Source organism: Apostichopus japonicus, chromosome 19 (genome assembly GCF_037975245.1).
Source record: "Apostichopus japonicus isolate 1M-3 chromosome 19, ASM3797524v1, whole genome shotgun sequence".
Lineage (NCBI taxonomy): Eukaryota > Metazoa > Echinodermata > Holothuroidea > Aspidochirotida > Stichopodidae > Apostichopus > Apostichopus japonicus.
The window spans coordinates 21,570,037-21,581,765 of NC_092579.1; the positions used below are offsets into that span (position 1 = coordinate 21,570,037).

General features: G+C 36.4%; 1 protein-coding gene across 1 annotated transcript; it reads left to right on the top strand.

Annotated features, from left to right (window-relative positions):
- Positions 1–1,867: 1,867 nt before the first annotated feature.
- On the top strand, positions 1,868–8,630 carry LOC139959426 (ubiquitin-conjugating enzyme E2 S-like). Its single transcript, XM_071957033.1, has 4 exons — positions 1,868–2,087; positions 3,093–3,240; positions 4,022–4,212; positions 4,819–8,630. Exons 1-4 carry the CDS (start codon positions 2,070–2,072, stop codon positions 5,107–5,109), a joined length of 648 nt encoding a protein of 215 aa, XP_071813134.1. The 5' UTR covers positions 1,868–2,069; the 3' UTR covers positions 5,110–8,630.
- The last annotated feature ends 3,099 nt before the right edge of the window (positions 8,631–11,729 follow it).

An 11,729-nucleotide genomic window follows, 5' to 3' on the forward strand; every position in this document is an offset into this window, starting at 1 on the left:
GTTCCCCCTCCCATTTGGAATTTTTTGCATTTCCAGGTGGCCTCAGATGCAATTTGGTGCAATATAGCACACTTCAACACACACTCCATTTTGTAAACTTAATTTTGTATTTTCACCTGGCCTTAGATGCAATTTGGTGCTCCAAATGAGTTTTTTTTTCTCATTTGGAAATGAAAAAGGGGTTTTCTGACTTGCGAAGCGGGGGGGGGGGCGGAATGATACTTCCGCCCCTCCACATTTTTCACTGGGGGGGCTGGCGCCCCCAGCCCCCCGGTTCTACGCCCTTGATGTCTTGGGTGATCGAGGGATGTTACAGGGTGAGGTTGAAAGTTGCAACTTCCACGAATGTACTTCTGAGGCCTTACATGTGTACTAGTGTACCCATGTTCTATTGAACTGGTTGGACGACGTTGGGATTTCTGATTCCATAAAGTTGTAAATAATGAGTTTTCGTTCAACATGATATACCACTGCTTATGTTTTTGTTTTATCATATTTTATGGAAAACCATAGGCGTAGGAGCCCAATTTTATTTGGGGGGGGGGGCTGTACGAATTGCCCGAAAAATATAACCAACAATTTTCAACGTGTTAATTGTGCATATCATAGGCATGCATCGCCGGGTTATTACATCGCATGCCAATAACATACAATCATTTGCCGTGTTATTAATCTTCCATATTGGTTATTATTATTGGGGAAGTCGTTACAATAATAATGATAATTATAATTTTAGTTTAACCATTGAAAAACATATTGCAAATTATTTTTCTTTCAGTAGGTGCCCGAAAAATTCTCAGCATATTGCCCGAATTTTCACAAAAAGTTTCACGGAAACAACAAACTGTACGAAGGGCGTATTAAAACTATGTAACATAGGCGTTAACATAGGCATTTAAAACTATTAACATAGGCGTAAGAGGCGAGGGGGGCTACAGCCCCCCCCCCAATCAAATATATTTGTGAAAATAATAATAATAATTATAATTTTAGTTTAACCATTGAAAAACATATTGCAAATTATTTTTCTTTCAGTAGGTGCCCGAAAAATTCTCAGCATATTGCCCGAATTTTCACAAAAATTTTCACGGAAACAACAAACTGTACGAAGGGCGTATTAAAACTATGTAACATAGGCGTTAACATAGGCATTTAAAACTATTAACATAGGCGTAAGAGGCGAGGGGGGGCTACAGCCCCCCCCCCCAATCAAATATATTTGTGAAAATTCACGCGACTTATGCTGAGAATTTTCGGGCACCTACTGAAAGAAAAATAAATTGCAATGTGTTTTTCAATGGGTAAACTTATATTTTTATTATCATTATTATTGTAAAGACTTCCCCAAAAAAGGTAATAAGACGACAAATGATTGTATGTAATTGACATGCGTAATAACCGATGCATGCCTATATGATATATATGTTGAAAAATTTTGGTTATATTTTTCGGGCAAGTCGTTACAGCTCCCCGCCCCCCCCCCCAAATTGGGCTCCTACGCCTATGATTGCATAGCCAAGTTAGTTCACGTATCGCAACAACGTTCTTGGCACGTATATAGCTAGTATATAGCCCCCCCCCCACCCCCTTCCACATCCCCCTCACAACTACGCTTGTAACGAATAATTGACCAAACAAAAGGCAGTCTCCCCGAATAGCTTCTGAAGTAGCGCTTTACTTGACCCTTACAATTTCAGCTGGGTTTCTTTTTACAGAAGAAGGATTTGAAACTCAATTATCGTTCTGTTAGTATCATATCCGGCTTTTAATTGATTCAGACTATCATGTTTGTTTAAATTTACCTGCTTGTGGCAAGTCGAAATACAAATTTGATTTACGACAGCTGATTGGTTGAGTTATTTAAAATTACTTGATGTTGTTATTGAGTCGACCAACCTACCTACTACTAGGTTTGCCTCTAACGAACTCCCTTTGTTGAGCTAATGCAGCATTCAGAAGTCTGCATTTCATTCCCATATATTCAATCAGTGATTCTTACAAAAAGTATCCGACATTCATGTGGAAGCAGCGTTCATTCCTGATCCTAAATTTGCCAACATACGTGGAAAATGTCAAGTCTCACAGGGGTACGTTAATACCACAATGCGAATCAATATAGGATAGCCTAAGTGTCCCTACATTATGTATTGGTATACATAGGCCTAAGCTTTGTAGTGTAGGCTAACATAATGTGTAAGTGCCGGTTGTTTGTCATATTAAAGTTAAGCCTATGCCGGTGTTCAACTTGAACTTGTAGTAGTCTATGGTGTTAAATGGGTCATCCCTATGTTAATGTGGACATTTTGCTTGGTAATTTCATTTTAATTGAGTTGAAGCCCAGTGTTTGGCCAGCTCACGCTCAAGTTGTTGAAACTAGCCTAGGCCTAATGCCAATGGGAGTAATGTTCCAATTTATACTATAGACAAGGTCATGCTGTTTTTAAATAATCGTGTAAAATGCTCATGTCATTGTGTTATGCAGCGCTAATGTAACGTATCAGCAAGCTGATTATTTTTACTGAGGCATAGGCTACATTATTGCAGAGTTGACATGTACAACCCCAAAAATTTCTCTTTTACCCATGTGTTAGAAAAATGTTTCTGTGTTTATCTTGTTTAGCCTAGTTAGATTTTGCTCTGTTTTGCCTCTTTTTCTCTTTAAAAATAGAAGCTCCTAAGTTTTTTTGGGATAGATAAATTGTAAATTTCACTATTTTGTGATTCAAGACAAGTTAGGTTGGCACTGGGGAAAAATCACAGAAATGATTATTATAGTGGGTAGGCTGTACGCTTCTAGCCAGTAGTAGCCCCTGCCGAATTTGTCAACATAACTCACATACTGACAGAACTAAAGTAAATTACTTTCTTTGTGGACTGTGGAGGTTGTAGTCACCAAAGGTTGAATTTGAAGTGTAAACAATCAATGTTAACACAATAAGATGTCAAGATTCCAGGTAGTTTTTTGGTTTGCTAATTTGTAAAAATTTAATAAAATGTTTTAGACTTGTGTTTGACCACGTGCCAGTTAACAGACACTTTTGCCAAATTTGCTTTGAAATATGCAATGTACCTTTCCTTCTTTGACTGTACAGAGTTCTAATGTGGAGAATCTCTCACCTCAAGTCTTACGGCAAGTGGCTAAAGAAGTTGCTGCCCTAGCAAAGACTCCATTAGAAGGGATCAAAGTTTATCCAAATGAAGAAGATATAACTGACATTCAAGCATCTGTAGAAGGTCCAGGTAAGTATTTGAAACAGTATTTAACATCTAGCAATCAGGACTTGGATGTATTGTAAAATCTTGAAAAGGGGATAAAGTGAGGATGAGAGATTTTTTGTAAAGTCACACATAACCTGATTACATAGATTGTATGGAAGCATTTTCATTGCTTCATATACAATACATGTTGTCTACAGAGATAGAAAGATAAGTTGAACTGTTGCAACTGCAGTGTTTTAGTAGCACAAGTCAGAAAGATGGTAGTAGTCCCACATCATCTACTGTGGCACTTCATTCGCTGTAAATTTGGAACGGTCGTCTATTTGTCCAAGATGACCCAATTTTCAGGTTCGGACTAACCAAAGATCGGCTGCATAACGGACAGATAGTTGTGTAGTGTCAAATTCAGATTGCATTGTGACTAAATACCTCCCAAATAAGGTAAATTAGCTGTACACTCTATGTCTATGGAGATACTGAAATCAAACATATAAAGTGGTAGGCAAGGCCTATGATCCACCAGAAGTGGAGTTTTTTTTTACTGGCCCAAAGCTGTGATTCTATTGCTACAGTATTTAGCAAATCTATATATCCATCCTACAGTGTGGTTAGAGGGGCAACCAGATAAATGTCCTAAAAAATTGCCCTGCCAACATGTGACCCATCTGTCCAATGCTCGCAAACTTGTCACATACAAAACATGCACAAAGAGTCAAGTCCTCACCCACATTTCTGGTCACCACCACCGAACTTAGGCGTCCTTCTGAAGTTAACATCATAATTTGCATGCTTTTTCTCATAGCTGGTACCCCATATGCTGGTGGATACTTCAAGGTCAGACTGGTTCTTGGAAAGGACTTCCCCAGGGTACCTCCCAAAGGATATTTTCTCACAAAGGTTTTTCATCCAAATGTAGCAGCGAATGGCGAGATATGTGTCAATACCTTGAAGAGAGATTGGAAGTCGGATATGGGCCTTAAACAACTCCTTCTGGTGAGTAAATTGGAAGATTTACAGACTTTAACAAATAGAAATTTACTAGAATAGTTCAAGCACAATCTATCGATAAATTAACTTCTGCCTGTACACCGATGAAATCTGAGGAAATGCTCTGGCAAGTACTGAATTCAATTTCTTTTAACCAGTTCAAAACGTTGATACGTGTATTTGAAAGTTTTCCACTAAAAGACGAACGGATGAACTCGAAGTAAACAGTGTGTGATTTCATACTTGGACTTTGACAATAAAGTATTTTCGTGACGTGTTTTAGTGACATTGGTCTTGAAAATTGGAATTTGATTTTATTTAAAAGCCTAGGAACCATTTGAATGGAAATATGGCAGATACAAAAGAGATTACAGTGCAGTGGGTCCTCAGATTAGACATGTTTACAGAGGACGTGTCAGAGTTAGACAGAAACTAGCAGAACTTTGTGAGAAATGGTCAAGCGAACTTGAAGTAACTTTGTTTCTTTTCGTCAATTTAAAGGTTCAATTTTGCATGGAATATTGAAGTACACTCTTAGACCCTTTTCTTATACGAAAATTGATGTAGGTTTGATCCTTGTTTCCATTTTTTTTTAATCTTTCTATCCTGCAGACCATCAAGTGTTTGCTGATTTATCCAAACCCGGAGTCAGCGTTAAATGAAGAGGCTGGCAAGCTTTTATTAGAACAATATGAGGACTATTTCACAAGAGCGAAAATGATGACGAAAATCCATGCAATGTCCGGCAAGACGAATAAAGAATCCCGCTGCTCGGATCCCTGCAGTTCGATGGCAGGATCAAATAGCCTAGGCGCAGGATCAAAGAAACACGCAGGCGAAAAGAAACTCTCTGCCGTCGATAAAAGGAAAAAAGACAAAAAGAAGAATTTGAAAAGATTATGATAACCTTTTTTAAGCTTAAATTAATAATTATGAATGAAGATTTTTTTTTTTTTACATATATATAATACATGAAATATGTATGGTTTATTTGTGAAATTTTGTGGAAAAGGTTTCTCGCTCAATATTCATAGCTCACAACTCTTGTTGTTGGTCAATTGTGGTCGTGTTACAAAAGGGTGACTTCAAGCAGAATTTTTGCTGTGATATGGATATGTCATATTCCGAGAAATAGACAAATTTGAGTGCTAGATATGTTCTTTGAGCTATTTCTAGTTTTCAAACTGTATTCCTCTTAAAAGATGCTTAATCTCTGGGATGCTCTATTGAATCTAAACTAATGATGACATCAATGTCTCCTTAGTGTTAGTACATTGTTTTATAAATTGTAATCATTCAACCAAAACATGTAATAATGTTAAAACTTTCTATAAACTACAGAGCACCCCAGGAATGGCTTACAGCTCCCATCTTGTCCTTGACAAATTTGTAATATTTAGTTAAACATGTTATTTGAGGGCGATGAAGATCTAATGTTCTGTTATTGAGATTTTTGTCGCATCTGAGGAACTGATCATATTGTCTGCGCGTTAGAATGAGTAGTTTAGCCGCTTTAATTGATGGCCCTCAGAAAATTAAAGGGTCGTCTTCACAAAGATAGGCTAACTATTGGTAGCCTAATATTAGGTCATGATTATAGAGTGTGTAGGCTTCATAGTTAACACCCAAAGAGGTGTTCTTGTCTAACTCTTGCAAGAGTCGGGAATTAATTAACGAAGCAATCAATCATCAATATGTAGCTTTAATAAAATACGAATATTCCGTTGGCTTAAATTAATTGCTCAACAAATAGGCTGGAAATTTTCTGCAACTTTTAGGTCAATACCACAATCCTCTACGTACATAGTATTTTGTTTGTATGAATTTTTTAAAGTTCGTGAATGAAATGCATCTGGCAACAGTAACATTGAATGATATCGTCACAGCAATTCAGCCTAAATATCTAACGCACTTATTAACAGAGGATAATAGTACCAATTTAATAAAACATTATGAAATTCCACATACAGAGAACAACAACAGCTAAGCAAATTTTCCAAATGTACTATCACATTTCAATGATAAATCAACAAGAAGATAGTTATTGGACAGTAAAGCCTTTGAACAATCATACTGGTGATGACATCAAAGATCAGCTGCTGTGTTCCACTCTCTGGCAGAATCAAGGACTTAGTGGGTCGAAAAATAGATTACATTCAATGAACAGTATCTTAAGATAGTAAGAAGATATTGAGATGGCATTTTCAGCTAACAGTGTGGAATATTTGGTTTCTTAAAAATGAATGTTACATTGTTAGTCAGATACATTCAATCAATCGTATCATAAGATAGCAACAGGATATTGAGATGGCATTTTCAGCTAACAGTGTGGAATATTTTGTTATATAAAATAAATGTTACATTGTGAGCCAGATACATTCAATCAATCGTATCATAAGATAGTAACAAAATATTGAGATGGCATTTTCAGCTAATAGTGTGGAATATTTTGTTATTTAAAATAAATGTAACATTGTCTGCCTGATACATTCAATCAACAGTATCTTAAGAGAGCAACAACATATTTAGATGGCATTTTCAGCTTACAGAGTGAAATATTTTGTTATTTCAAATAAATGTTACATTGTCTGCCAGATACATTCAATCAACAGTATCATAAGATAGTAACAAGATATTGAGATGGCATTTTCAGCTAACAGAGTGAAATATTTTGTTATTTCAAATAAATGTTACATAGTCTGCCAGATACATTCAATCAATCGTATCTTAAGATAGCAACAAGATATTGAGATGGCATTTTCAGCTAACAGTGTGAAATATTTTGTTACTTAAAATACATTATCTGCCACCAGTTTATCCTCTTATATCAATGCAATGTCCACCCCTATTGAATGAAGGTGGTGATAAAGAAGTGCTCAAGAGTATTTGCCAAAGGGTACCATTCAAATCAAACATGTGATATATTTTAGCTATGTCATGGTTAATATGAATTTTATATAAGTATGCTTCAGTTTTCAATACAGCTCGGCTGATGATTTTCACCTGTAAATTCAGACATAAACCCTTGCTGCTTTCTGCGGTAATGTGATAACGAACCACGTTATGCAAGAGAGGAAATTTTGTTCGGTGTATTAGGAGCAAAATATAAAATTTAATAAATAATTCATGATTTAAAGGATGAAAAATATATATGCAAAACAGGAGAAATCTATATAAACAAACCAACATGAAATTTCTGTCTTGTGAAATGGTCCAAATTTTCACTGCTTGATCGTATTAATTTGAAGACTAAAGTAAACTTTGATTGATATAAAATGTCTTGTGTATTTCAAAATCAGTATTTGTAGAAATGGTTTGTTTGTTATTCAACACAGAAGAGATGTTCTGATGTATATAATCTCCTAATTGTACCACCAGGAGACTGTTACAGTGTGTGCGTTTAATGGTTGACAACCAATCAGAATCAAATATTTAAAATATGCCGTCTCATCTGACTTTATGGATACTAATAACATACTGGCTGACAGGCTGTTCTTGGTTTATAAATCAATTATGTTGTGTATGTCGACATAATGAAAGTATTCACTTAATGGTCAGTTATGAAACACACATTAATATATATCTACAAAATTAAAAATCACAACAGAATTGCTAACAATTAAAATAAAACGTGTTTATTTGGTAACTTTGGAAGCTGTAAAATAGCAGGGTTTTGACAAGTTATAGATGAGTTGTCTTCTTTTAAGCCTCATAACTAATTTGTCTATTTCGGACAATGCAATGTCTTTCCCTTTTATTATTATTTGGGAGGGGGCATGGGGGGGGGGTTTGTGTCATTAGTAAGGGTGTATAACACCTGCCTGAATAGATACCTTATTCAGATAGCATTGTTTGTTTGTTTGTAATGGTTCATACAGATTTATTCTGGACTATGCTGGTCACTCATCCTCCTTTGACCTGGATGGTACAACCAATAATTCTGGTTTGATCGTGAATCGAAAAGCAGAGACTCAAAGAATTTGTGCAGAATTATCAAATATTGATAGGTTTTCAATGTTACCCCATCATTTCTATTACTAGAATACCCAAAATTGTTACAATTCTCCATTTTTTTTCCATCTTTGAACCTGGTCATTGGCAGAACATCAAAAGTTTGGTTTGCTTTCTCTAAATTGCAGGGCCTTCATGCAATGGTTCTAATTTGTTTGTCCTCTGTTTCGCCTGTTTGTATTAATACTCATTGGCAAAGCATAATTAGTGTTTTATATACCTAAAGTTCAAGATTTTTGTTTTTTATACACATGTACCTTTGTATTAAAGGAGAAGTAAACCTGTGATAATGTTATCTTTAACCTCCAAGGGGATAGAAAAACTTGTGACGCAGAAACGTAAGAAAAATCTTTCCCATGTGGCCATTCTGTCTCATGTCCTATTGCCATTAGAAGATGAAGCATTTTACTCTCTTTTTTCGTGTTCTCGCGTTCTTTTTCTGTTGGTTTCTGTTTTGTTTTTCTGCCTTTACTATTTTCAAAGTGAATGCCACTAGTTTATTAAATTAAAACCATGCCAATGTTAGGTCATATTTTTGTTTTCTTCATTTTGATAAAAGTTTAGTATTTGAGAATCAGCATTAATTAGCAAAAAAACGGCTTGTAATCGAGGAAAGAGAGCTACATGCTTTAAGCAAAGAAAGATGTAAAAAAACCTTCAAACACAAGTTTGAAGGTCATAATGATGATGTCATAAGTAAGACTTGCTGAAGTCCTTCTTGTCATAAAACAATGATATCTCTCCTCCAAATGAAATGAGAAATGTTTTTAGCTGAAGTGTAGAGGGCAATTTTTTTCATGACAAATATTTTGTATGATATCGACCAATGATGACAGTTGGGTTTTCTTCTCATTTAAAGCAGCATTTTGCGTTGGGTCGCTTTTTTCCACTTTTTTAACATGTGCATCGATTTTTTTACATGTATCAATCATAAAACAGCAATCTAAGATACCATCCAAGTTTCACCCTGCCAAGAGCGTTAATTAGCGAGTAATTAACGATTTATGTCGATAAATGAGAAGAGTGTCCTCGACAAATTTCACAGTTAAAATTAATCGTATACAATTCCGCCAAACCCACTAGTTTGAATTCAACCAATCAGAGATGCAGGTTTAGTTATGAGCCGTTGCTAAAAATAGATTCAAGACTTCGCGTTGGTTGTACCAGGGAGTTGTTATGCAACTCCCTGGTACAACTGCCATATAGACTGTACACAAATCAAGCGTGGTGTTATATTACGTATCTGTCAATGACGTTCGTAGTGTTTAAATATTCATATTATGGGCGAGGTTTATTGGGTTCCCAACGAAAAATATCTTGGAGAACAACAAAGTTGAAAGTTGCAAATTTTTCGACTTTTATGCCACCATTTGAAGTAAAATATAAATAGATTAGCTAGTTTTGTATGTCGTTATGGCAAAGTGGAATCAGTGAGGTTGAGAAAAATCATAGAAAAGGACGCAAAATGCTGCTTTAATAAAATGATCTCCTTCTGACAACTGTCTGTGAATGTACACGTGCAGAGGAGGCTTGACTAGAAGGATAGGGGGGGGGGGTGTAGGGCCTCTAGTAGTTTAGATGGTCTAGGTAGGTATAGCATGAAGGGGGTCCATGGGAAAAAAATTTTGGATAAAGAATAGTGTATTGGTATTTTCATAATATATTCTTAGAAACAATGAACGGTGCAAAATGGGGATCCCGTTGACATAATTTTACCTGGGACCAAATCTGGCACTCGAGGGCTTTTTGGCATGCAAACTTGAATGTTGTTTCACTTAGGGAAACATTCATTATCAATATGTCACATGACCAACTTTAAAGAGCAGCAGGGGGTGTGTTCTTGCATCTCACCTCCTTATAACTGAATATTCATAACTTTAAGATGTCTTAAATCCTATCAGTTGAAGCTACCAGAGCTGGGGTATGGGAGTTAAAAGGAGAAAAAGATTAGTTATTGATTTTAAGTTGTGACAGGTTTAATTAAGTGACTGACTTTTTTTTTTCTTTAGTCAGTATCATATGTTAAACATTAACATTATGTCAAATAAAACTGACAGAAAAAGAAAATATTTTCTCGGTTTCCTCCACTTCTCAGCATTTAATCTGGTATTTGGAGATGGGGGGGGGGGAGGGGTGGTGAGGAAGAGGCGAAATAGTTATGGTGCTGTGAGTTTGCACCAGTGCTGGACTTAGAACTTGTTATGTGAAGTAACACACTTTTCTTCCAGTAGATCCTCATCGGATCAAGACTCCATATAACCGTGGCCTTTTGTGTTTTGGGGTTTTGATGATAATTGTAACCTTTGCGTTCATGATGGCGTATGTGTGTGCTTTTGTGAGGCCCAGCTTGTAAACACGATATCTCAAGAAGGGAATGTCTGACCAATTTCATATTTAGTGTGTAGAAGTAACACAAGTGAGTATAAGAATGGTATTGCTTTTGGTTGAGGTTAAATGTCATTTGGGGTCACCAGGGGTCAGAATGTGAAAACCTTGGGAAGTTTCGGCAAACCTCATATTCAAAGTGTAGAAGTACCACATTGAGTACAAGAAGCTTATTGCTTTTGGTGGAGGTCATTTGGGGTCATCAGAGGTCAAATTGTATAAACCTTGTAACACGATATCTTCATATGGAAGCTTGGGCAGACCTGATATTTAGTGTGTAGTACCCCATAGACTCACTAGAGTACCAGACGCCCATTGTTTTTGGTGAAGGTCACTAGTGGTCAAACTGTGAAAATCTTGTAATACGATATCTCAAGAAGTGAAGCTTGGGCAGATCTCATATTTGGTCTGTACATTACGTCATATTCATGAAGAAAACTGCTAATTGGGCATGCATCATCGAAACCACAATGCGCTTTTGCATTTTGGTTTTCAGGCAATTGGTGGTTTACTGCTGTGCTTTCCACACTTCAAGGGAGCATTTACAGGTATCACCAATCCAAACATTAGAATCAGAAAATCTGTCAAACGACCCTTATCAAACCATGTTGGACAGTTACCATGTGATAATGATAAATAGTGTCCGTTCAAGAAATAATGAGATAACGAGATGGATATATCCCATACTGGTATAATTCTGTATATGGTATCTAAGGAACATAACAACAGTCCTGTATTATATCAAGTTATCAGTCAAAGAGAAATACAACAAACATTTTAAACAAGCATTTGCATCATAACCAACAAATGACTAGAAATAATGATTTTTATCCTCGCCCTACCCCATCTCCAAACCCCCCCCCCCCCCACCTCGCACTCCAATCAGAGAAAAACTTTCATTACGACTTATAATAGGGTTTGACATCACGAGCGTCTGCTGCAGTCCTGTGATTGACCTGTATAAGTACCTATGACGAGACTAACGATTACCTATAAGGCTACACAAATCATTATCCATCGATTAATCTATTGCGCAAGTTTTCATGTCTGTCCCTAAAATCAGTGATTGGTAGTTGCGGGTAAAGCACAATGCCAATCAGTTTCCAACTCTTACAGAACCAAGGAGG